This window comes from Zingiber officinale, chromosome 6A (genome assembly GCF_018446385.1).
Source record: "Zingiber officinale cultivar Zhangliang chromosome 6A, Zo_v1.1, whole genome shotgun sequence".
NCBI classification, from domain to species: Eukaryota; Viridiplantae; Streptophyta; class Magnoliopsida; order Zingiberales; family Zingiberaceae; genus Zingiber; species Zingiber officinale.
The window spans coordinates 51,962,696-51,990,136 of record NC_055997.1 but is presented as its reverse complement, the minus strand read 5'-3'; the positions used below and the strand labels follow the sequence as shown (position 1 = coordinate 51,990,136).

The 27,441-nt window shown below is 34.6% G+C and overlaps 1 protein-coding gene across 1 annotated transcript; it reads right to left on the bottom strand.

Annotated features, from left to right (window-relative positions):
• Positions 1–1,660: 1,660 nt before the first annotated feature.
• LOC121993940 (pathogenesis-related protein STH-2-like) lies at positions 1,661–2,520 on the bottom strand. The gene is made up of 2 exons (XM_042548175.1): positions 2,263–2,520; positions 1,661–2,099 (listed from the first exon to the last, which is right to left on the bottom strand). Exons 1-2 carry the CDS (start codon positions 2,438–2,440, stop codon positions 1,792–1,794), a joined length of 486 nt encoding a protein of 161 aa, XP_042404109.1. The 5' UTR covers positions 2,441–2,520; the 3' UTR covers positions 1,661–1,791.
• Positions 2,521–27,441: the final 24,921 nt, after the last annotated feature.

Here is a 27,441-nt window from a genome sequence, read left to right as displayed (position 1 = left end):
AGGTATATAAAAAGAGAGTTCTGACCATCACCTTACACACATCATTATATACGACTTCCGCGCTTGTGTGATGTTCTGAAAAGCTTTATACGATGTTGAAATTATCCGTCAAAGACCACGCTCAAGTTTACATCCTTGCAAGTTATCGAGATAAATATTTATTATTTTTATTTCATTTATTATAATTGTTGTATTTGTAATTGACGAATCTTTAGGGTATTGTCCAACGAAAACGATAAGTGATTATGGGTTTTGGAATAGGAGGTGTCAAAGGCTCTGAATCAAGTAAAAGAAATTGTATGAGCATTGATTTTGTCTTTCTTATTTCAGCTATGTACTGTCGACTATTTTATTAAAATATGAAAAAATCATGAGCAATATTTACCCCAGTGTACTTTAATATAGTTGTATTTTTTGGTCTTTTATTGTGTATTATTATAGCACAATATTATTTAACTGTGAAGATTACATAATTATTTTATCTAGTGCATGATAATTCTAGTTTCTGGCAATTTGAAATATGTGAATAATTATAGGGTGAGGACTAAATAAAAATAAATAAATTTAGTTAGTCTTAAGTAGTCTTAGGGTGATTGATTTGGTCGGTCATATAGAATTTTTTCATTAATCATCATGATAAATCAGAAAGTACTTATGGTGGATGACTAAGAAGCCTAACATCCTTTAATTGCGTGTCCTATTTGAAAGAAAAAATCTTATAAACTTGTCATAGCTGGGGATCAAGGTAAGGATTAAAAAAATGATAAATTTAGTTAACCTCATTGATTATTCCTAAGTGATCGACCTGGCTTCATGGAAGTTTTCTATCGGTTACTAGGATAAATCGAGAAGCACATACGATGAACAGCTCAGAAACCCATCATCCTTTGGTTGCACTCTCCATTTAGAGGAAAAATTTTTACAAATAAATTAAATTATAGTTAGGGATCGAACTGTGGGTCGTTAGGTGATAACCTAGATGTCATACCGCGGCACGGGGACAAAAAAAAATACTATGATTATTATAAAATGAATGGGAGAAAAAGTCAAAAATTAAATAGGATATTTAAAATTATGATGTACTAGAAAGTTCTAAAATGATATTAGGTTGTTAACATTGAGACTAAAGATAGATTTATTGTACTAAAATTGACTTTAAGATAAAAAAATATATATTAAATGTTATCAGTTTTTGACTAAATCACAAAGACTTTTAGGAGAATATCTAGATGAATTTATTCACAATATGTATAGATAAGGATACATGTTCGAAGAGTTTATGTGGAATATAAATATGAGATTCAGGGTGAGACATGAAGGATACTGGATCACTTTTAATAATTGTGTAAAAATTGTAATGTAATTTTTGAAAAAAAAATACTTACACTAAAATATCTTAATATGTTCATTAGTTTTATCATTTTACGTAGTTAGGTTTGACCTAATAGCCTCATACTTGGAAAAGAAATCACAACTATGAAATGATTAAATACACTTATTCTCTTTGTCAAAACCATTTCAACTCACCAAATGTACATGTAATATAGGTTCCATTTATAATGAAAATGTCCCATCATTTTTTTTTATAACAATTAATACAACGAGACAAAAGATGGAAAATTGTGTACCATTTCCCTACACGAACAAGTGCACAACATCATCATTTAATTGATGCATTCTATATAAACCATCCTTTATTAACGACACAACTATTGGATGCACGATAGATATAGACTTATCATAAAAGTCGAGGATGGAAAACAAGTACTTTTGGATGCAAAACATAGGGATTTATGCATAGACATCGGGGTTGGCAATCAAATATGCTTCGATGGCCTTTAGCCCCTGGGTTGATCCACCTCTAACGGCGTTTAACTCTTCTTCGCTAAGAGGCTTATCTTCGAGTGTTTCATACACGATCTTGATCTTTGCAACGCAAGTGTTGGGGCCCGTTGCTTCAAATGTGCTCTCATAACTAACCGATTTAAAATACACGCCGACAAAGCCTCCTTCGATTACCGAATACTTAGTCGAGTATGTTGCCTCATCGAATATCTCTACCTTCATCTTGCTGACACTTCCTATTGGCATTTGGGAAGCTGCAATTGTTTGTGCACAAAACGAAAAGAATATTTTAGCATGTATAATCAATAAAAAAAAATAGTTGGAACAAATCGATATTCTATATAAAAATATTTTTTACTTAATGCGATTTTAGTAGGCTATTCGCCTTCTATTTGGTAAAAGAAAACAGCTATAGACCTGGAGCAAAGTGAAGAATGTTAATAGAGCCAACTCCTTTTCCAACACGTTCGTACTTGGCGAAAAATTCAGGCAAGAGCTTAGGGTACAAAATATGTGCATCACAGATCGCTCCCTTCCAAAGCCTTGATTTGGAAACGTTGACGGTAATTTCATCGATGCAAGAACCGACAACCATTTTGGTAGGGAATTAAGAAACTAAAGTTGGATACTAAGAGGTAGAAAGAGCAAGGGATGATGTGTTGAGGGGGAGTAACCCCCTCTTTATATAGATCTTGTGAGTATAGAATATGTAGATCGAGTGTTGGGGCAATTAAGCCAATAAAGAGTAAGACAAATATTTGGAAATAATGTGGAACTGTGATCTGGAAAGAAACGAATTGGCAGAATTTTCAAAGTGCAACAAAGTCAAGTTGAAAACTTCTCAAGACGACTATAATGCCACATATTATCGAGTGATAGAAGAAATTATATTAGAAGCTTCTAGGGGATTTTTTTTAATTATTTTTTTCCTGATAATTAAAGTATCATTAGAGATGATTTATCATGTTCCATCTAAATTTTCCATCGATCACTAAAATAAATCCTGAAATATGAATAACTCGTTGCTCCATAGTTAATGTTCTAAGATTATCTTTCCACTTAAAGAAATTAATTCTGCAATATGTCATAATTAGAAATTGATCAGTAACACTTTTACTGTTCTAAGTAACACTTCTAGAGGATTTTAGTATCATGAGAGGAGCTCTTTGTGTATTTATGGCCATCGAGACAAGCAACTGTTATATGGTATTTGCCATCGTATGACATACATGGCATCTTTTTGGTATCTACAAACTACAACACATGATTTAGAAGGAAGAAATAAATAAATCTAATTGCAGCATTTAAGAATTTTACTTAAGGCTCTTTATTATTTTTATTTCATTGGAATAACTAATTTATTCCTTAATTATTATATATCTTCTCGTACGCTAACTATACTATAAATTTTCGTATCACTTATTCGTCGAAGTAAACATTCCATGTCTTACCCTAAACTCGAAGACATTATTTCTTTAGAGGTCTGATAGATAAAAGAGATGGTAAGAAATTAATTTGTTCACTTATCTTGACAAGTCATATCCTAGCTTTTAGATGGCGATAAGAAAGGAAATTAAAAACTAGGGTTGGAATTCCCATTGAGATGCAACTCAAAAGTCTAATTTGTCTGCCTCGAGAACAAGAAATTAGGGGTTTTTGCTTATTGCAGTCATCGGTCTTCTACTCTTTGTCACGTTTGTCAATTTACTTATTTTTAATCAATTATTTGACTGGAGTTTATTTATTTTTATAAGGAATTTATTGTTATTTTAGCTGAGAGGATACCGATAACCCCTTTTATATAAAATGTCGAGGTTTAAATTTGTATAATGACACTATCAGAAATAATTTAACTTTCAAGTCAATAGTTTAATTCGTTTTATAAAAAATATATATATAGTTCACCTCTAACGTAATATGAACACCTTCACAGTGAAAATTAAAATAAAATAAAATAAAATACGTGTCATTAGCTTTTACATTGGAAAATATTTTTCCCTTTGAAAAAATATAAAAATATATATTAGAATTTAGGAAAAAAAAGTACAAATAAGCTCCAAATGTCTTCTCCAAGGTTTGAACACTTAAACTATGAGCAAATTGATTAAATCACTATCACAACAATTTTATTGTTATTTGACCGGCCGTGAAAATGTCCATGTCACTCTTAATATCTTCAATTACTATTCTTCAATATTGAGAACACGTCTGACTCTGACTAAGTATTACCAATGACTACGAATGATATACAATGAAATAAGATATATTAAAATTATAGTCATGATGTCTTTTCCTCCTATGTTTTTTTTTTTATATAAAAAGTATGTTAAGAGACTTCTTTTTTATATATATATTAGTTAGAGAGTCTTTCCCTTTAGTTTTTCTACCGGATAAATTCGAACAATTTATGCATACTAAGAATATTTAGTTTTTCTACCAGATAAATTCGAACAATTTATGCATACTAAGAATATTCAGCCTAGAATTCAAATTCTCATCCTCTTAATTATTTCTCTGAATATTTTACTATTATACTACGAGGAGAGTATGAAATATGATAATATTTGATAATAGATAGACAACTTTTCTTTTGATTTGTCTACTCAATAAATTTAAAGTGCAATTTATGTGCATTCAAAAGTCAACTTCTATCTTTATTGGATTTGAACTTTCGTCCACCTAACTATTCCTTATATATATATATATATATAAAATCCTGATATCCAGATCCTTACAAACCGGACTAATCTTTGAGTGAGCGACCTTCTTTTGATTCATCCACTAAATAAATCTGAAAGTATTCATGATAATTCACCCAACATCTAACCTCAATCATCGAAAATCCAGTACTATCAAGCCCACCTTTGCCCTAGCTGGGTTTTGAACCATGATACTATATGAATTCCCCAAAAGCCTTACCGAGCCTCACTTTTGTTGCTCACCAAGACTTAGATTCATCCTTGATATTATTATCTTCTTAACATCTCTTTTATTACTCTTAAAATCAAATTAAATGCTAACCTAGTAACAAAAGAATTATTACCAAATCAATCCTAAAAGAGAATCATTCAAGATGATTATGCCAAATCAACTCAGCATTAGGACACACTAATTTTTATAATACTTTTTCCTTTTATTACTCAATTGATGGAGTTTTATAATGTATCTATAAATTATGTATTTATGGGCAAACAAAGAGAATCAATTTTATTGTTCTATTATCAAATCTCACATGATATCAGAGCCATCAACTTTTATTTCCTTCTCTCTCATTTGCTTCTCTATTTCATACTTTGCTTTTGAGAAGACGTATTTTTTTCTCTAATTTGCTGCTCAGCAATTATAGCTCCCTTCCTCACCTTTGTAGAATACATCATTGTATTTCATGTTGATATTTTTTTAATTTTTTCATTATTTTTTAATTTTATTTTATCTATCCTCTTCCCACGCCTTTGTTCCTTTTTGCTTTTATTTACAAGGCCAAATAATTAACAACATCATGGCCAAAAGTAAAGTTCAAAACAATGTCAAATCTATCGCATTGTTAGTCATACTTGCAATGCTCTAGAAGATTTTGATTGGTCATATTCTCAGAGATGTCAAATTGCCTCAGAGTTAGGCATATTAGTATTTAATGTTCTAGACAATCTAACTCAAATTTCATGGGTGATCCTGCAACTTTAAGACAACTATCTGTTTAATAAGTCTATCCTAAAGTACTCTTGTCTGTACCTACTTGTGGTAAACCACTAGAGTTTTTATTTACTGAATGATATATTGATATTGGAGTAACTCATCATGTCATATTAGATTATAATATCCTTATAGATGTAAGGTCATATAATAACTCAGATATAGTTCAAGTAGGCAATGATTTTGATTTGCAAATTGTTAATCTTGGAAACACATACATTCATTTATTCAATCACACTTTTCATATAGGTAATATCTTTCATGTTCCATCTATTGCTTGCCCCAGTGCGATCGGTTAGAGAGGGGGGATGAATAGCCTACGATCAAATTTAGAATAAAAACAATCTCTTGCTTTTCAAACTTAGCAAGGATGCACAATTAGATTAAGCAGCAATAGATAATTAACATTAAGGAAATGAAATCAAATTAAAAGAAAAGAGGCACAATAGTTACTTAGTTAGAATCTAGGTGGTTGTTAATCCAAGATGATTGAAAGCTCAATAAAAATCTTCTTAGTTGAAGACGGAGAAGCTTCTTACTCTCTTTGACAGCTCATAAATAAACTAGGAATTGAATACTCAAGTTATTGTTTAATCCCTAGATTCTGAGGTCTTTTTATACCCCCTGGAAAATCCTATATGTTGCTTGAAGGCACTGTCAAGTAGGTCCAAGGTGCCTCCAACGTGATAAGTTTTATCTGCCGAAGATAAAAGTTTATCTTCGATGAACGACTATTGAAGGCTCCTCTAATAGGCTAGAAGGCGCCTTCGATACTATTCATCGAAAGCGCCTTCCATACCATTGAAGCTTCCTTCACTGAGACAGATCAGCTTCTTATCTAATCTTCTTCACGTAGGTGATGCTCCGGTTAATCGGAGTTGAGCTCACTTGAACCCATCTACGACCTTCTCCTCGAGCAAGCTTCCTTCCTAGCTTCTCATCCTTCGAACATCGTGTACGTACTTCTCATCAACCGGTGTACTCTTCTGTAGCTCCTCATCCCTTGGATGTACCGAGTCCATCGGCTCCTTTCCCGTGCCATCCTTCTCGTTCACTACGTCGTTCGCTCAACTTCTTGTACTCTTAAGTTCCTACACACTTAGACACAAGGCATCAAACACAACAGGACCTAACTTAATTTTGTTGAGTATATCAAAACTACCACAGGTACTTATAACCCTTCTTTTTTTTTTATGTGAGCAATTCAAGTTAAGTTAGGGTAAAACAAACAAAAAAATAGTAAAATAATTGTAATTAATAATCATGCTATGCAATTAATAAGTATGCAAAATTAAAATATTTAATACTTAAAGTAAAATGTAACTCCCCCTAGATTTAATCTATAATTCTTTCCCTTTGATCATATTGAAAATAGGAGTAAAAATTTTAAGGGTTATAGAAATAGTGACTAACACTTAAAAAAATTATGGGAATTATTCTTCAAAAAACTGATTTTTTGTGATTTAAAAGTCAATTTTAAAAAAATTAATTTTAAATTTATTTTGAATCATTGAAAAATTTTAGAAATTTTTGTAGCTATTAAACATACTTATTTAAAATAGTAATAAAATTTTTACAAATTAATAAAATTAATATAAGCAGTAATAAATTATTATTTATAGAGAGATGTATTTTTAAAAAGAATTCTTAATAAATAGATTTTAAGCTCAAAAAATTTTGCAACTTGTTCTTATCATGTAAAACAGAAATTATATCTTTTAAAAAATAATTTTTTGAAGATTGACTTTTGGAGAATTTTTAATATAAAAAATTAATAGTTTGGTAAAAATATTTATAGAAAATTAATTAAAAGTAGTACAATTTCAAAAAAAATTCTAAAGATAAGTAATAAAATCTTTTTTCTCAAAAAAAAAAAAATCAAGATCTAATTAATTTTGAAAAGAAATGATACAAAAAAATTATATGAAAAGTTAGATAATTTTAAGCAAAAAAATATTAAAGTAAATTAAAATTAAAACATGTATAAAGATTTAATTTTAACATGATTTTGAAATCAAATATAAGTTTCTACCTATTGTATTAATCAAAAAAAAATTTGAAATGTACTTTTTTTATTACTTTTCTGATTTGCCCCTTATGGAATCTGTAATCTAATTTTACCCTTGATAATTTTTAAATTTGAAGTAGCAAAATTTGAACATACAAATTTTTTTAATTTTTCTATTTGTTCTTTCAACATAGTATTTTCAATTTTTAATTTATCGAAATCCTCTAATAAATATGATTTTTCTAAGATTATTTTTATTTCTTGATTTTTCTTTTTAAATTTTTCATTTTTTGTTTTCAATTTACATATAGACTTAGACATGGATTTTATTTGAAAGTATAATTGATCAGGAGGTAAGAGTCATATCTCACTTACCATTTTTGACTTGAAACTAGATTCTCCCCTTGCATCGCTGTATTCTTCTAATGTGGCTCCTCCTTCATCAACGCTGGCTTCTGAGTTGCTTGGTTCTTTGTGAATAGCCATTAGTGCTAGTCCAGCATAGGCTTCTATTTCAAACTTGGATGATGAACTATCATCCCAAGTGGCCTTGAGATTTTTTGCTTGGATCAACTTGGTCCTTTGTCTTTCTCCTTTTTGAGCTCTGGACAGCCCTCTTTTTGTTAGAATGTATACTAAAAGTCTAACTTTTTGTAAATATTTATTTTTGAAATAAGAATCACATTGGTCAAACGTCTACATTTATGCTAAGTGTAGTTGTCCATTAATTTATATTGTAGAGACACACAGAAGCTCATTTTATCAGTTCCTTATAAATTATAAATAGTTGCTCACAACCAAGATGGAATGAGACAAACCATTGGAGTGGTTGTAGTGTAATTAGGTATTAGTTTATCTTGACTAATAAATTATATTAGTACACTATGAGTGTATTGAGCAGGACCATTTGAGATAGTATCTTTTTATACAAACTATATAAAAGAACAATATCTCTATTATTATGGAAGTGTGTACTCTTAATCATGATATAATAATAAGCACATATACTTAATATTTATTTTTTAAATTTATCAAAGGGTGCGATTTAGCTCGAAATCAATAGGTCCGATGAGTTAGGAAATGATATTATTTATATGGTGTGTTGTTGATTATAGAATGAAACTGTGTCCTAGTAATTTAGGTTGATGATGTCCTATTGAGGAGCTCATAAGGATTGTCATGTAAACCCTGCAGGTGAACTTAGTCCGACATGACGATAAGGTTGAGTGGTACTACTCTTGGAGCTAGATATTAATTAAGTGAGCTGTCAGTAACTCATTTAATTAGTGGGCATTCAATATCTTAAACACAGAGAGACTAACACACTCATGGTAAGAAGGAGCACATATAGTAATATGGGATTGGTGCGGTAGTGCAATAATAACTCTTTAGTGGAATAAGATATTATTGATGAACTTCAGTTGGGTGTTTGGGGTGAACATGGGAAGCTCAAGCTCATCGGGAGACCAAAACTAATTCGTCCTCTCGGTCCCTATTGTAGCATCTTATTTATAAAGTCTTATATCCACCAAAAATCCAACTTCTTATCCACTTCTTGGCGGCACCAAGCCTAGCTTGGAGCCCAAGCTAGGGCCAGCCAAACCAAACTAAGTTGCGAGTCAAGTTGTGGCCGACCCTAGCTTGGAGCCCAAGCAAGGGTGGCCGACCACATATACATTAAAAGGAGATTATAAATTTTAAATCTTTTCTTATGTGGAAGCCATGATTTTAAAAGAGAGTTTTAAAATTTTAAATCTTTCTTTTTATAGCTTTCTACAAAGGATTAAGAGAAAAGTTTGATATCTTTCCTTATTTGTAGTTAAAAGAAATATTTTAATTTTTGATAAAAATTTCCTTTCTTGTAACCATCCACATGTTTTAAAAGAGATATTTTAATTTATATAATATTCCTTTTACAACCAACAAGGGATTTAAAGAAAGAAATTTTTAATTAAAATTTCTTACCGGAAACAAATAAGGAAGTTTTAATTTCATGTTTAAAACTTTCCTTATTTGGAATTAAAGGGGTGGGTGGCCATGACAAGAAGAAAAGGAAGTTTTAATTTTTTTAAAAAAAAACTTTCCTTTTTAGTTATTGGTAAGGAATATAAGAAAGTTTTAATTATGTTTAAAGCTTTCCTTAATTGCCAAGACAAAGGAATATAAAAGAGGAGGAGAGAGTGCCTCACATAACAAGACATCTACTATTACTCTCCTCTCTTCCTTGGTGGTGGCCGACCCTTCCTCTTCTCCTATTCTTCTTCTTAAGTGGCCGGCGGCATCACCTTCTTGGAGAGATCTTGGTGGCCGGATTTTTCTTGGAGAAGAAGAAGAGATAGGAGGCATTGTTTCCTAGCATCACTTGGAGCTTGGTTGGTGGCCGATCTTCATCATCTCTTGGAGAAAGTTGATGGCCGAAACTTGGAAGGAAGAAGAAGGCTTGGTTGGATTCTCGTCTTGGTAGATCGTTACTCACACGATATCCGAGATAAGAAGAGGAATACAATAGAAGATCAAGAGGTCTATAAGCTACGAAAGGTATAACTAGTTATTAGTTTCCGCATCATAACTAGTGCATCCTTTTGTATATATCTTGTAAAATCAAACACAAGAGGTTATCGATTTTTTAATTATCATTTTTGTTATCGATTTTATGTTTTCGTTTTCATGTTTCGATATTGTGTTTTTATTGAGGTCTCTATAGTTAAACCTAGTTTATTGTGAGAAATTTAAATTTTTGATTTATTTGAAAGGCTTTGTCTAGGCAGTGGTAGATGATCCCATACCCAAGAAGGCCCAGTGTTTCGCCATGTTTGACCTGAAAGCCGATCCTTGAAATAAATATTTGATCAACTTCTGTAATATGATTTAACTTAGGAAGATCACATCGGTTAAACTTGAAGTAAGAATGTTAAGTTTCGTTCCCAATTCAAGTTTAACTTCTAAAGGGAAATTTGGATTAATAATGTTAAGCATCGTTTGCAATCCAAATTTAAATTTAGTAGAACACATGAGTAGCTAGGATAGTTCTATACTTGTACAAATTTTGTACAGGGGAACTAAGACGGTATTCCGAGTAGCAACCAACAATTGGTATCAGAGCTAGGTTTTAACCTCTGTGTGTTTGGTTTTAGTTTAATTATGCACATGTCATATATATTTTAGGCAGGATAATAGTAGGATGTGCAAATAGATTAACTCTATGGTTGCAGACTCTAACTATTATGACCTATTGTGATTGTGTGATTGGACCCTCGAACATGTCGAGGGCATTTAATGTGTGTGTGCATGATTATATTTATTAAATACAACAGGAGTTGTATTAGTTTTAGAATTTTACTTTTTGTTCGATCTAAATTACATGTACATTCCTTCATGGAATATAGGATTAATAAATATAAAATTCTATTTTTGTCGTGGATCGTATCCTTGCGAGGAGTGGTGCTTTTTGAGGACCAGAGGCGCAGTGAAATAAGAAGCAAGATAGATGTGACGACTGGACCCGATTGCGGTGGCTAAAGATGGCAGTAGCTAGGGTTGGCAGCACACGGAGGGCAATGATGGAAAATGTCATAATAGTTGAAAAATTATTTTTCCATATTTATTGCTTTTATTTGCTGTGATGTGTGTGTGTGCATGTTAAAATCATCATCTTAAATAACTAAGTGGGAGAGAGATTTATAGATAAATTCTACAGTCTCTATTACTGGTTTGTAAGTGATGCAACAAACTTGCGAGTTGGCTCTGAGTGCCTCCCTCCACATTGGATGAGTTTGTTTGCGGATCACTAGATCAAACTTCCTTTACGGATGGTTATAAGAAATTATTTAGGAGCGTGTGATATTCTCCAACTGAAGGGGCACAATCCTATTTAATGGACTAAGTATCAAGTAATGGTATACACTTAGGCGCATTTAATAGTATCCTCCCCAACGGAGTCACTGCCATTATATGTGTGACCGAAGAAAAACCAACTATTAATTTGTCATAAAACTAGGTTGACAAGATAATAAAATTAATGGGTACAATCCCCTCTTAAAAATGTTTGAATTTGTATACGTCCACACTAACGTGACATAAAATTCACGGTGTTTGAGGTAATTTTATTTGTCATAAAGATAGGTTGACAAGATAATAAAATTAATAGGTAAAACCCCCTCTCACAAATGTTTGAATTTGTATACGTCCACACTAACGTGGCATACAAAATTCACGGTGTTTGAGGTAATTTTATTTGTCATAAAGTTAGGTTGACAAGATAATTAATGGGTAAAACCCTCCTCTTACAAATGTTTGATTTTGTATACGTCCACACTAATGTAACATACAAAATTCACGGTGTTTGAGGTGTTGGTGAATTTAAATGATATTGTTTGAGGAATCAATATTATTTTAAAATTCTAAAGTTTTGACCAAATATTTGATCGAAGACATACCAGCTATTAATTTTATTTGTCATAAAGATACGTTGACAAGATAATAAAATTAATGGATGAAATCTCTTATTACAAATGTTTGAATTTGTATACGTCCACACTAACGTGGCATACAAAATTCACGGGGATTTTGAGGTGTTAGTCTTGATCAAATATTTTTGTGATTCTTAGGATTTCAAATGTTTTTAATCCCCTAGCTGTTAGAGAATACACTTACTAGTCCCAATTATAATGATTGGAAACAAAACTTGGACACTAACGTGGATCGTCCTCTCAGAAATGAGAACAATATAGGTGTATTTTATTCGTTAGTTGTTGAAACATGTTTAGTGGTGTTATCTATCGGTACCTGGTGTGTAGATACGGAAGCCACTGATCATGTCTATAATTCATTGCAAGGGTTCCAGGAAACCCGACAACTATATGAAGGGGAAATCACAGTCTACATGGGCACTGTTGCAAAAAATAGCAGCTGTTGCAGTGGGAGATGTTTATCCTCTGATAGGAATAAAACATGAATTTTGAGAAATTATCTTTACGTACCAAGTTTTAGAAAGAACTTGATTTCAGTTTCTAAACTATTCAAAGAACTTGATATTCTATCTCTTTTGATAACAAAGTTGTTATCAAGAAAAATAGGGAAGTTATTTGTTCTGTTACATTGTTTGACAATTTATATATTCTAAACTCCCACGATGCAAATTAATAATACATCTTCTAACTCTAATAAGAGAAAGCAACCTTCGGAAATGAACCAATCATATCTTTGACATCTAAGTCTAGGTCATATTAACTTGAGTAGGATTCAAAGGATAATAGCCGATGAACTTTTCGGTTCATTGGTGGTGGAAAACTTTCCAACCTGCGAGTCTTACTTGGAAGGAAAAATGACCAAGAGACCTTTTAAGGCCAAGGGGTATAGAGCCAAAGATGTGTTGAAATTGGTTCATTCTAATTTGTGTGATCCTATAACTATCCAGGCAAGAGGTGGTTTTGAATACTTTGTCTCCTTTATAGACGACTATTCAAAATGTGGGTACGTTTACCTTATGCATCGCAAGTCTGAGTGCTTTGATTAGTTCAAACAGTACAAGGCTGACGTGGAGAAACATCATGGTAAAAGTATCAAGACACTATGGTCTGATCGTGGTGGCGAGTACCTCTTAGGAAAGTTTAGAAATTACTTATCAGAAGCCAGGATTCAATCCCAACTGTCTGCACCTAGTACACCCCAACAGAATGGTGTAACAGAATGAAGGAATAGGACTCTTATAAGAATGATTAGATCGATGATGAGTTATTTAAAATTACCAAATTCATTTTGAGGATATGCTCTAGATACAGCAGTGTATATTTTGAACTTGGTACCTTCTAAGTCAGTACCCTCTAACCCCATAGAATTGTGGAATAGGCGTAAACCTACTCAAAAACATATTTGGATATGGGGTAGTCCAACACATGTGCTGAAGGGAGACACTGATAAGTTGGAATCATGAATAGAAGTTTGCTTGTTTGTGGGATATCCTAAAGGAACGAAAAGTGGTTTATTTTATAGTCCTAAAGATCAAAAGGTCATTGTTAGCACCAATGCTCGATTTTTAGAAGAGGACTATGTAATGAACCATAAGCCCATGAGAAAAATTGTTCTTAAGGAAATTAGAGAAGACATGTTTAAACTAGTACCAACTGTACAAGATGAGATACTACAATAAACTACAACACGTGTCACAAATGATGAACAATTACAGATAGTGCCTCGTCATAGTGGGAGGATTGTTAGGCAACCTGAAAGATTCATGTTTTAGGAGAGTCATCGGACTTAATCCCAGGTAAACATGAACCTGATCCCCGAACATATGACGAAGCACTCCAAGATAAAGATGCAGCATCTTGGCAAAGAGTAATGAATTTAGAAATAGAATCTATGTATTCTAACAAAGTCGGGGAGCTAGTAGAACCATCAAATAGTGTAAATGCCATTAGATGTAAATGGATATACAAAAGGAAAAGAGGGATAGACAGGAAGGTGGAAACCTTCAAAGCAAGGCTTGTTGTGAAGGGGTATACTCAAAAAGAGATAATCGATTATGAGGAAACCTGTTCACCAGTATCTATGCTTAAATCTATCTAGATACTCTTATCTATTGCTGCTCATATGGATTATGAGGTTTGGCAAATGGATGTCAAGGCAGCTTTCCTTAATGGAAGTGTTGAAGAAAACATTCATATGAAGCAACTAGAAGGGTTTATCGCAAAGGGCAAAGAGCATCTAGTATATAACCTCAATCGGACTATTTATGGACTGAAGCAAGCTTCAAGGTATTGGAACATCCGGTTTAATGAAGTAATCCAGTCGTATGAATTTATTCAAAGTCCGGATGAGTCTTGTGTGTACAAGAAGTGTGATGGAAACGTGGTGATATTTTTGTACTATACGTAGATGACATTTTGATAGTTGGAGATAATATCAAATTGTTATCTGAAGTAAGGGTATGGTTGTCCAAACAATTCGATATGAAGGACTTGGTAGAATGTGCACATATTCTCGGGATCAAAGTAATAAGGGATCTCAAGAAGAGAATGTTGTGTTTGTCCCAAGCTTCATATATCGATACGATCCTAGCTCGTTTTAGCATGCAAGACTCCAAGAAAGGTTTTCTACCATTATGGCATGGAGTAGTTTTATCTAAAGAGATGTCTCCGAAGACATCAAAAGAGATAGAAGAAATGAAGGTAGTTCCTTATGTTTCAGCTGTAGGAAGCCTAATGTATGTTATGTTATGTACGAGATTGGATATCTGTTTTACCGTGGGCATGGTTAGCAGATATCAAAGTAATCTAGGACAGAGACATTGGATTGTCGTAAGGCAGATAATTTGCTCCCTGTGAGTTTCACGGATTGGGATAGATAGGTATAATAGTAAGTTGACCTCAGGGTTTGTGTTTACTTTAGGAGGTAGAGCCATAACAATGAAGGAGTGTTAAGTAGAGATGCATTTTCGGACTCCACCATAGAAGCTGAGTATGTGGCAGTCTCTGAGACAGTCATAGAAGCTGTATGGCTTAGAAACTTCATAATAGACTTAGATGTGATTCTTGGTTTGCCCAAATTTATTATAATTTATAAATTTTTAAATATTTCCTTATGTGGAAGCCATGGTTTTAAAAGAGAGTTTTAAAATTTTAAATCTTTCCTTTTATAGCTTTCTATAAAGGATTAAGAGAAAGGTTTGATATCTTTCCTTATTTGTAGTTAAAAGAAAGATTTTAATTTTTGATAAAACTTTTCTTTCTTGTAACCATCCACATGTTTTAAAATAGATATTTTAATTTATATAATATTCCTTTTACAACTAACAAGGGATTTAAAGAAAGAAATTTTTAATTAAAATTTCTTACCAGAAACAAATAAGGAAGTTTTAATTTCATGTTTAAAACTTTCCTTGTTTGGAATTAAAGGGGTGGCCGACCATGACAAGAAGAAAAGGAAGTTTTAATTTTTTGTTTAAAAACTTTCCTTTTTAGTTATTGGCAAGGAATATAAGGAAGTTTTAATTATGTTTAAAACTTTCTTTATTCCCCAAGACCAAGGAATATAAAAGAGGAGGAGAGGGTGTCTCACATAACAAGACATCTCTTATTCCTCTCCTCTCTTCCTTGGTGGTGGCCGGCTCTTCCTCTTCCCCTATTCTTCTTCTTAAGTGGCCGGTGGCATCACCTTCTTGGAGAGATCTTGGTGGCCGGATTTTGTTTTGGAGAAGAAGAAGAGATAGGAGGCATTGTTTCCTAGCATCCCTTGGAGCTTGGTTGGTGGCCAATCTTCATCATCTCTTGGAGAAAGTTGGTGGACGAAACTTGGAAGGAAGAAGAAGGCTTGGTTGGATTCTCATCTTGGTAGATCGTCGCCTACACGACATCCGAGATAAGAAGAGGAATCAATAGAAGATCAAGAGGTCTATAAGCTACGAAAGGTATAACTAGTTATTAGTTTCTGTATCATAACTAGTGCATCCTTTTGTATAGATCTTGTAAAACCAAACACAAGAGTTTATCGGTTTTTTAATTATCATTTTTGCTATCGATTTTATGTTTTCGATTTCATATTTCGATATTGTGTTTCTGTTGAGGTCTCTATAGTTAAACCTAGTTTACTGTGAGAAGTTTAAATTTCTGATGTCTTTGAAAGGCTTTGTCTAGGCAGTGATGGATGATCTCATACCCAAGAAGGCCTAGTGTCTCACCACATTTGACCTGGAAGCCGATCCTTGAAATAGATATTTGATCAATTTCTATAATATGGTTTAACTTAGGAAGATCACATCAGTTAAACTTAAAGTAAGAATGTTAAGTTTCGTTCCCAATTCAAGTTTAACTTCTAAAGGGAAATTTGGATTAATAATGTTAAGCATCGTTTGCAATCCAAATTTAAATTTAGTAGAACACATGGGTAGCTAGGATAGTTCTATACTTGTACAAATTTTGTACAGGGGAACTAGGACGATATTCCGAGTAGCAACCAACACTTTTATGTGTTATTCTTTTTGGCAATGGTAGCATCGAACCTTTCTTTTATTTCTAGGATTTGTATGGTCTGCATTTCATTAAACTTGTTAGATTTAAAAAACTTTTTAAACTTCCTTACCATATAAGCTTCTTGGTTTGCTTCAATATCTGAGTCTGAGTCGAGTTTGTACTTCTTGATGGCTCTTAGAGCTAGGCTCTAGCTTAACACTTTACTGTTGGTGCAGGGTGCACCATAATTAAACCTGAGTTTTGATGTTATCAAAGATTCAAGTTAAGTCCAGTTGTGATCTATAAAGTTAACTAAGTGTACAGAATGTTTACACAACCAGGAAAGTCTTAGTAGATCGTGGAAGCCAAGCAGGTAGTCCAAGTAGGTCGAGAGGACCTGACAGTTGGCAGGGAAGCTTGATAGGTCTGGAGGACATGGTATCGAGAGGAAGCCCTAGTGAGTTAATCCAATGCTAAGCGGCAAAGTCCAAACTGTTGGACCGTGAGATTCGATAGAGGGGGGGGGGGGTGAATATCGATAAATAAAATCGTTCAGAAAGAGTTACGCGCAGCGGAAATAAAAGGACAATGCTAACACAAGCTGGTTTTACTTGGTTCGGAGCCTGTGTCGATTCCTACTCCAAGGCCCGCACACAAGGGTGCTTTCGATGGGCAATCACTAGCAGTTCGAAAATTGTTACAAACTAAAGTACTGGAATGCTAATGGAAATAAAGCAAATACCGACAAGAATTTAACAAAAAAGTGAAGGAGCATGTTGTCGGAGCTTTGTTGGCGTCACAGGAGTGCAGAGCAGCAGAGCAAGCAGTAGAAGACTTTCTTTCAGTTGTTGTTTTGAAGCTCCCCTCTCACCCTCCTTTTATATGAGGCTTGGGGCGCCCCGGATCCCTTCCGGACGCCCTGGTGGGACGTGGCAGGTCCAACCAGCAAGCTCCACGTGGCGATGCGCGAGTTTGGATGAAATTTGCCTCCCAGGTGCTCGGAGCCCTTCTGGGCGCCCGGACCTCCGAGCGCCCGGATTCCTTCCGGGCGCTCGGACCCTATTTTCCCGCAGAATTCGTCCTGCAAGATAAACGTTAGTCCGAAGGCAAATAATAAGTATGCCCTACAAAATAGTTTGTTAGCACAGTTATATAGATAAGCAAAAAAGAGTATGACTTAGATTCCGTCTTTCCGAGACCGGAATCTAATCACGATCTCGACTTAGATATCCGAAATGGATCTAAGCCGGATCAACGCCTAATGTTCCCTTCCCGGGAACGCGTCCTCACAGTCACTCCCCTCCAGTGACTTACCTTACTTACCTGCCAGACGTCCGGTCAGCCCTTCAACCCGTCTGGACTTCTCACCAAGCGTCCGGTCAGCCCGTCGACCCGCTTGGACTTCTCGCCAGCTATCCGGTCAGCCCGTCGACCTAGCTGGACTTCTCGCCAAGCGTCCGGTCAGCCCGTCGACCCGCTTGGACTTCGTGTCAGACATCCGGTCAGCCCGTCGACCTGCCTAGACTTCGTCTGCACACTCGGTCAGAGTGTTAGATCACAACAAACCTAACTTAACCTGATTTATCATTCATCAAAACCTGAGTTAGACCGTTAGTGCTAACCGCACCAACAATCTCCCCCTTTTTGATGGAATGACAACCTGGTTAAGTTAGTAAAAAATATGCGAGTAAAAGAGTTTAAACATTTTGTTCTAGTATGAGGTTTAAGTTAGTTTTTAATTTTATTTTGTTTTTCTAACTTAACCACCTATCCCTCCCCCTTTGGCATTCATCAAATAAGGAAGATAAATTAACCATTCAACAATACAGAATGTATAAAAAACTGTAGGAAATGATATTAGGTTAACTTGGGGGAGTAATTTAGCTTTTGTTTCTTAACTTTTGTAAAAAAAAACTAAGTGTTGAAAAATAACTTAGTATATTTTGAGTAAAAATAATTTTTAAATGGGTTTGTAAACTCAAAGAGTAAAAGCTAGTTTTCAAGTATACGTCTAATTTTCAACCATAAGTATCCAAGTTTCAAGAAATTGAATTTTCAAAATAAGTTTCAACTTGGAATTCTTTACAAACATGAGTTTTTCAGACCAAAATTTCAAGGTTTAAATTTTTCAAAATCACTTTTCAAAATTAGTTTAAAAAACTTATTTTATAAAATTAGTTTTCAAAAGTGAAAAAAAAATCTTAAGCATAAGTTTCCAGATAAAAAATTTCAAATCTAACTTGATTTTTCAAAACTGAGTTTGTTTAGTTTGCAAAATCTAGATTTTCAAAATGAGGTGAAATTTAATTTTCAAATCAAACTTTAAAGCTAGATCCAATTCTTGAATTTTTGAAAATGACCAAAAGTACTATTTATAAAAACCAAGTTTATTAGATTTTACAAAGATAAGTCAGATTTGTTAAAATATTTTTTAAGAAAGTATTTTTCAAAAACCAATTATAGTAAAGGAAAAATAAATATGAGACTAATTAATCCTCCCCCTGAACCTGTCATCTAAAATAGCTGTCTAACCAATTAGTTACTTACTGACTATCAGAAGATGGCAGCTTTCACTTGGTTACTCAAGTTAAGTTCATTGTGATCAGTTAGTGGTTGACTAAGCTGAATAACTTAACTTGATTAATGTAGGTTTTGTATTTAACGCCCAGACTTATGTCGATGCACTGACATAAGCATCTTAAGTCCAGGCAATTGGCCTATACATCTCACCCCTTTCTAAATTTGTCAATCACAAGAAAGGTAATCCTAGGGTGTTGGTGAGATGCTCAAATACTAGTCCTAGGGGAACATGATTTTTAAGAGGATTTTTCTAATCTAAGGCTAAAGTTGTTTTGAAATTCTAAAAGTTTGAAGGTTTTAAAACAAATGAAAACCTAGAATTTAAAACAGTCAAATTGAAAGCAAGTTTGAATTTTGAAAATCCTAGTCTATTAAATTAGAGTATGACCACTCAGATTTGAAAAGGAAAATTAGTAAAGTAGAATAATATGTACTACAAACAACTGTAATAGTGTTATAACAATGCTACATAATAATCATGACTACTGAGATGATGACGGAGGTGGTCCGGAACCCATCGACCGAAGGAGTGCCAATATCTCAGTGTGATGAGCCCGGTCGTCCTCTCGTATGTCCCGTCGTAGGTCGGAGATCTCCTGCCGGATCTCCTGCCGCACATCTCGCCGTAAATCAAAGACCTCCTGTCGCACCTCTCGTCAGAGATCGGAGATCTCTCGTCGTATATCTCGATGGAACTCGGAGGACTCGTGTTGGAGGCTCGACATGGCTCTCTCTAGCCCGGATACTCGATCGACTAGAGTGCGAGGAGCGAGACGTGGGGCTCGAGCTGGTGCTGGGGCAGGAGCGGCCTCGTCAGGAAAGAGTGAAAGGTAGAACTCATCGGCCTCCTCTTGCTGTGCGTCTGGGTCAGGCTGGTACTGTGCCTCCCTCTGCCAGGTCATGATACCCTCATCATCTATATGAATACTAGCTAGGGAAAAGTTCCTAGCTCCTATAACGTCAAACTCGATCATATAGCGAATGTCACCTGCGGTGACATCAATGCCCAAAGAGGACATATATGCTGTCAGAACGTGACAGTAGGGCATATGAACTCGCCCGCTCGTCACATATCCGGCCGAGTAAATGATGGTGGAAAAGATATACAGGCTAATGTCAATATCTAGCCTATGACACAGAGCATAGAGGAGAAAGGAATGGAATGAGCGCATCATCGCGATGTCGCGAGTGCTAAGTGGTAGAATGCAAAAGACTAAGACCCTATAAAGGTCGTAGTCTTGGACTCGAAGGGTAACTGACCTAAACTGGGTCACTGTGGGTACTCGCTCACCCCCAAAGAAATACAAATAAATCGTATCAAGAGTGATATGCGAGTAGTGATCTCCAAAGGATAGCTCCCTGGGAGGATAGCACTGAAAGGGACAGGTGGACTCTCGTAACTCCAAAAACTCTCGGATGGCAGTGGGGGACAACGTGATATCAGTCCTAGCTGCCCTAGTAGTGTAGGTAAGGTTGTCTACTTTTACTAGGTTGTTGTAAAATTCTACACACAGACTTACGTTTACTGAGCTAGTGCACTCAACAAGGTTCTGAAGGTTGTAGTGGTTTATGGTCTCCATAGCTGGAATGCAAGAGCGTAAAAAGAACGCTCTATCTATACATTTGGTCCTAATGGCCATGTAGATGGTTGACTCAAACTTAATCCTAAGCTCATCAGTGGGAAACCTAGGATCAATACTGGGAGTAGAGGGCCCAGCACTAGATTTAGAACGTTTCCTAAATAAAATAATACTAATTAACGAAAAATAAACAGACAATAATAAACTCTAAATAGAAGACAAGAGATTTACCGAGGAGCCATTGCTAAAATAATTTTAGAACTGACGACCTCGGTTGATTTGCGAGCGTGTATTAACCGCAGAGCGAGAGAAAATTTTAATTTTGAATGCTTTCGCAATAAAGCTTGGAGAAAGCTTTGGAGGAAAGCTTGGAGGTGTGAAGGGAGGGGGCGCCCTGCCCCCCTATATATAGGGGAGTCCGAGCACCCAGACCTGTTCTAGGCGCCCGTACCTGTTCCGAGCGCCCGGGGTTAAGTGGGCAGGGCGCCCGGATCTCCTCCGGGCGCCCCGTGTCCGTATACTGGGGGCGCCCGCCCCTGGTTTTTGACTCCGTGTTTTTTTTTTAAGAAAAAAAAATTAATTTTTAAAATAAAATTTTTAATGAAAAAAAAAATTTAAGTTAAAAATGAAATTAAGTTTAATTTTTAAAATAAATTTTTTTAGTTTAAAAAAATTAAGTTTCATTTTTAAAATAAAATTTTCAATTAAAAAATATTTAAGTTTAATTCTTAAAATAAATTTTTCAGTTAAAAAAAAATTAAGTTTAATTCTTAAAATAAATTTTTTAGTTTAAAAAAAAATTAATTTTAATTTTTAAAATAAAATTTTCAGTTTAAAAAAATTAAGTTTAATTTTTAAAATAAATTTTTCAGTAAAAAATTTAAGTTTAATTCTAAAAATAAAATTTTCAGTTAAAAAAATTTTAAGTTTAATTTTTCAGTTAAAAATTTAATTTTAATCCTTAAAATAAATTTTTCAGTTAAAAAAAAATTAAGTTTAATTTTTAAAATAAAATTTTCAGTTACAAAAAAATTTAAGTTTAATTTTTAAATAAAATTTTCAATTAAAAAAAATTAAGTTTAATTTAAAATAAATTTTTCAGTTAAAAAAAATTTAAGTTTAAGTTTTAAAATAAATTTTTCAGTTAAAAAAAATTTAAGTTTAATTTTTAAAATAAATTTTTCAGTAAAAAAATTTAAGTTTAATTTTTAAACTAATTTTTTAAATTAAAAAAATTTAAGTTTAATTTTTAAAATAAATTGTTGAGTAAAAAAAATTTAAGTTTAATTTTTTAAAATAAGTTTTTAAGTTAAAAAAATTAAGTTAAATTTTTAAAATAAATTTTAAAAAAATTAAGTTTAATTTAAAATAAATTTTAAAAAAATTTAAGTTTAATTTAAAATAAATTTTTCAGTAACAAAAAAAATTTAAGTTTAATTTTTAAAATAATATTTTCAGTTAAAAAAAATTAAGTTTAATTTTTAAAATAATTTTTTCCGTTAAAAAAAATTTAAGTTTAATTTTTAAAATAAATTTTTTAGTTAAAAAATCTAAGTTTAATTTAAATTTAATTTAATTTAATTTTAATTTAATTTAATTTGAATTAATTTTAATTTGAATTAATTTGAATTTGATTTTAATTTAATTTAAATTTATTTTAATTTAATTTAAATTTCTTAGTCATCTCACCTGATCTATGTTGTCAATCAGGGAATCCTATAATTTTGTGAGATGAATTAGGTTCAACTTTAGGGTTTGTTTTTTACTTGTGTTAGATTCAGGTTTAGCTTTGGGTTCAACAAATAGGCGTTCTCTGGATAAACTTCTGGGCTATGGTGAGTCACTCGGACATTAATAAAGTAACCATGCCTTCGAGGTTTTCCAAATAGTCCTATCCACTGGACTTAGTACAAAACCTTGGTCTAACTGGTTAGGATTCATTAAGGGTAGCTTCGGTTAGTTCCACTTAGCCAGATGCACCAGGTCGAAGCCATATCTTTCTAGACATGCATAGACTAAGCTTCCCTAACGTACTATCATCCAAAACTTCACCAGTACCTTTTTTTTTTAAGTTAAACTTGAACCCTCTTTAACTAGTCCTAATTACCCTATCGGGTAGGTTGGTTGGGGTTACCCTACCGAGTAGGTTAGTTTTGGAGGTGTCAGCTATTCTGGAGCCTCCCCATGAATTAATGACCATTAATTTAATTTTTGTTCTTTGGTTTATGTCTATTTCTTTTATAATTATAATTAACTTGGTGATAGTCTAATTTTTGGTGGGTTTTAGATTTTGAGTTGTTTGATTTAGGTTTATATTTTGGTTTTGGTTTATTTGAATTTATATAATATATTTTTTCTTTAGGTATGTAGAATTGGTTAAGTCCTACTTGCGTGGTGAGACACGCTTTCGGAACCCAAGCTTTACGTGTTGGGTTATTAATGATTTAAAGGTTTTAGTTGAACTTGATTTGTAACCAAGTCCAGTTTTGTTGTAACTTGCTTTTTGATTGTATAAAATTAAATCTAAGTTTTTGGACCTCGTTGTGAATTTTTCTAGTATTTCCTTTAGATTATTAATTTCTATTTTTAGTGTTAGATTCTCCTCCTCAAGTGTTAGATCTTGAGTTGGACTTGAGTTTTTGATTTGTTCCTTGAGGTCTTGATTTTCCTCAAGGAGTGATTTATTTTCATTTTCTATTTTTACTAATTTATTGTTTAAGCAGGAAATACTTTTAAAAAATTTTCTGTTTAGATTTCGGCATACCTCTTCGGAACCTTCGAAAATGAGTACGGACTCGTGGCTCGATTCGGGTTCGAACCCGTCTTCCATTCATCCTCCGATCCTTCTTCGCGGGCCATCAGCGCGAGGTAACTCCGGTTCTTTTGTTCTTCGGCTTCCGATTCGTCCGAGGAAGTGTCGTCCCATGTTGCTTTGAGCGCCTTCTTTTTGGTTAGCTTTGGTTTGTCGTTCTTCAGTTTTGGGCACTCGTTCTTGTAGTGGCCCTTTTTGTTGCAACCGAAGCACATCACGCTCCTTGAATCGATTGGAGAGTTGATCTTCTGAAGATCTTTTTTGCTGAAGCTCCTTTTTCTCCTGGTGAACATCTTCCTTACCAGGTTCACCAGGTTTTCTTCGTCTTCAGAGTTCTGATCAGAGTCTTCTTCAGGTTCACTCTTGTTCTTCTTTTCTCTTGAGGGACCTGCAAATAAGGCTACACCTTTCTTGACCCCGGTGTTAGTTTGCTCGTGCAGTTCTAATTCATAGAAGAGTTCATCTAGTTTTAATTTTGATAAATTTTTAGAAATTTTGTAGGCATCCACGATGGATGCCCATAAGGAATTACGCGGAAAGGCATTTAGGGCGTACCTTATCAGATCCCTATTTTCCATTTGGTGGCCTATCGCGTGGAGTCTGTTGAGGATGTCCTTGATCCTCGCGTGTAGCTGACTCGCCGTTTCTCCTTCCTGCATTTTTATATTAAATATTCTATTTAATAGTAAATCCCTTTTCGTTACCTTGGCGTCGCTGGTTCCTTTGTGCAGCTCGATCAATTTGTCCCACAGCTCTTTTGCATTCTGATGTGGTCTGACCCGGTTCAGTTCTTCCCTTGTTAATCCATAGTGTAGTGTGTTAATCACTTTGTTCTCTGTTGATGCCTTCTTTCTCATGTCTGGAGTCCACTATTCCGGGTCTAGTGGATTTTCGGAGTTGTCGACTGGCGCTCGATAGGCTTTTATGACGCTGAACCATTGGTCGTAGTCCGTCTTTAGGTAGACTTCCATTCTTTTCTTCCAGTACGAGAAGTCATCCCCGTTGAATAGGGGAGGACGTACTGTATTGAAGCCTTCCAATTGGGACATTTTTTGATCTGCAAAAAGAAAAACAGATAGAGAGGTTCTAAGACTTGGTCTTGGATTAGTAGTGCGAGAAAAAAATAGCTAAATTGGTGTTACACCAATTTAGATGTATTTACGACGGAAGGAAATTTCCAAAAAGGTAATTACACCAGTTTGAAATTTTATGAAACACTGAAATCCGAAGAAAGAAAAAAAAAAATTAAAAACAAATCCCCCTCTTGTCTGATTGGTGGTTGCACCAAATCAGAGTGGTACCTGCTCTGATACCACTTGTTGGACCGTGAGATTCGATAGGGGGGGTGAATATCGATAAATAAAATCATTCAGAAAGAGTTACGCGCAGCGGAAATAAAAGGACAATGTTAACACAAGCTGGTTTTACTTGGTTCGGAGCTTGTGTCGATTCTTACTCCAAGGCCCGCACACAAGGGTGCTTTCGATGGGCAATCACTAGTAGTTCGAAAATTGTTACAAACTAAAGTACAGGAATGCTAATGGAAATAAACCAAATACCGACAAGAATTTAACAAAAAGTGAAGGAGCGTGTTGTCGGAGCTTTGTTGGCGTCACAAGAGCGCAGAGCAGAAGAGCAAGCAGTAGAAGACTTTCTTTCAGTTGTTGTTTTGAAGCTCCCCTTTGACCCTCCTTTTATATGAGGCTCGGGGCACCCCGGATCCCTTCCGGGCGCCCTGGTGGGACGTGGCAGGTCCAACCAGCAAGCTCCACGTGGCGACACACAAGTTTGGATGAAATTTGCCTTCCGGGCACCCGGACCCTGTTTTCCCGCAGAATCCGTCCTGTAAGACAAACGTTAGTCCGGAGGCAAATAATAAGTATGCCCTGCAAAATAGTTTGTTAGCACAGTTATATAGATAAGCAAAAAAGAGTATGACTTAGATTTCGTCTTTCCGAGACCGGAATCTAGTCACGATCTCGACTTAGATATCCGAAATGGATCTAAGCCAGATCGACGCCTAATGTTCCCTTCCCGGGAACGCGTCCTCACAGTCACTCCCCTCCAGTGACTTACCTTACTTACCTGCCAGACGTCCGGTCAGCCCTTCGACCCGTCTGGACTTCTCGCCAAGCGTCCGATCAGCCCATCGACCCACTTGGACTTCTCGACAGCTATCCGGTCAGCCCGTCGACCTAGCTGGACTTCTCGCCAAGCGTCCGGTCAGCCCGTCGACCCGCTTAGACTTCGTGCCAGACATCCGGTCAGCCCGTCGACCTGTCTGGACTTCGTCTGCACACTCGATCAGATTGTTAGATCACAACAAACCTAACTTAACCTGATTTGTCATTCATCAAAACCTGAGTTAGACCGTTAGTGCTAACCGGACCAACACAAACAAGTCTGGAAGATCAGTGTTTGGCAGGTAGGTTAAGGTAAACAACTGGAGAGGAGCGATGGTGAGGTCATGCTCCAGAAAAGAACAACCTTAGGTCGCTAATCCGACTAAAGAAACCAGGAAGGTTTCTAAGTTTAGATCAGGATAGTCTTACTGTCAATTACTATTCATGCATCATATATACTATCCTAACATTTGTTTTGCAGGAAATATATGTTTAACTCTATTTTGTAAGAACCGGTTTGATCGGTCAACTGGACCCATAGATTGGTTGACCGAACCAAGTTGATACAGAATAGAGATTAGATAATGCTAAAGAAAAATTGGAAGCCAGACTGATCAGTCGATTGAATCCAGGTATCTATCAACCGAATAGTCAAAGCATTAATGGCAAATGAATGGAAAATATCGGCAAACAGGGAAACTATACTGTTCGATAGAACGAACAAGGTGATCAATTAATGCACTTAATGCAGTGAAGATCAGATTTTAGTGAAGAAAGAAATACAAGTGTTTAGTCGATCGATAGGGAGATCGGTCTACCAAAAGGATTAGCCGATCGAATGACTTTTCGGTCAACCGAATAAGGCTTATAAAAGGGGAGCTCAAGGTCCAAGGTAGTGTAATCTAATTCTAATCACTCTGTGACAAAGCTATCGTTCGTGCTATTCTGCTACTCATCTTCAAGCAAGCTACTGCTCCAATGAAGTGTCGATGATCTTTATCACTATTCTTGTTGGTATATTTTATTCAAGCTTGCATTGTATTTAATTTTAAAGAAGATAATAGTTTGTTACTATCTTCTACTTGCATTTGTATGCATTGCTTCTTTCAAAAAATTTTGGAAAGAATAATCATAGTGGATTACCCAATTGTGCAATCAAGGATAGCGGATCTTGGAGTAGGAGTCAACATAGGCTCCAAACCAAGTCACCACCTGAGTAATCTTTATTACTCTTTCTTTTTCTATTACTTTACTCTGATCTATTTGTTGCGATAAAAGAAAAAGTTTTAAATGAGCTATATTCACCCCTCCCCCTCTATCACCTCTTCTCAATCCATCAATTGGTATCAGAGTAGGTCGCTTTGAATTTACTTAATAATTTTTCAAGCATTTTTAATATAAATTTTTTTTTCATTCTTTAAAAAGATTTTTCTTTTTTCTATACACTTATTTTCTTTTTATCCTTTACTGCTAATCCCAATATGAGAGTCTTAGAAATTCCTTTTGTTAATTTTGTGAGTGCAAGAATGTCGACTCCTATCAAGAAGGTTACAGCATGATTCGCACCTCGTTGTTCAAAGGGGAAAACATCACCTATTGGAAAAATAGGATTTATGAACAATAATAACACTCAGTTTGATTACTATGGTAGACTTGAGGAAATCGTAGAGGTTGAATATCTTGAATTACATATAAAAGGGTGCATGCTATTCAAATATTCATAGTATTATCCTACCCCAAGAATAGGTACCAGATCATATCCAAACTATAATTTAGTTGAGGTTAATGTAAACAAAAGGTTCAATAAGTTTGAATCTTTTATTTTCAAGGTACAAGCAGGACAAGTTTTCTA

What these genes read in the sequence shown, in the direction of transcription:
- LOC121993940 (XM_042548175.1), bottom strand. Translation starts at nt 2,440, where the DNA reads ATGGTTGTCGGTTCTTGCATCGATGAAATTACCGTCAACGTTTCCAAA. An exon ending in CATTCTTCACTTTGCTCCAG is followed by an intron (nt 2,100 to 2,262) that starts GTCTATAGCTGT and finishes AAACAATTGCAG; the next exon opens with CTTCCCAAATGCCAATAGGA.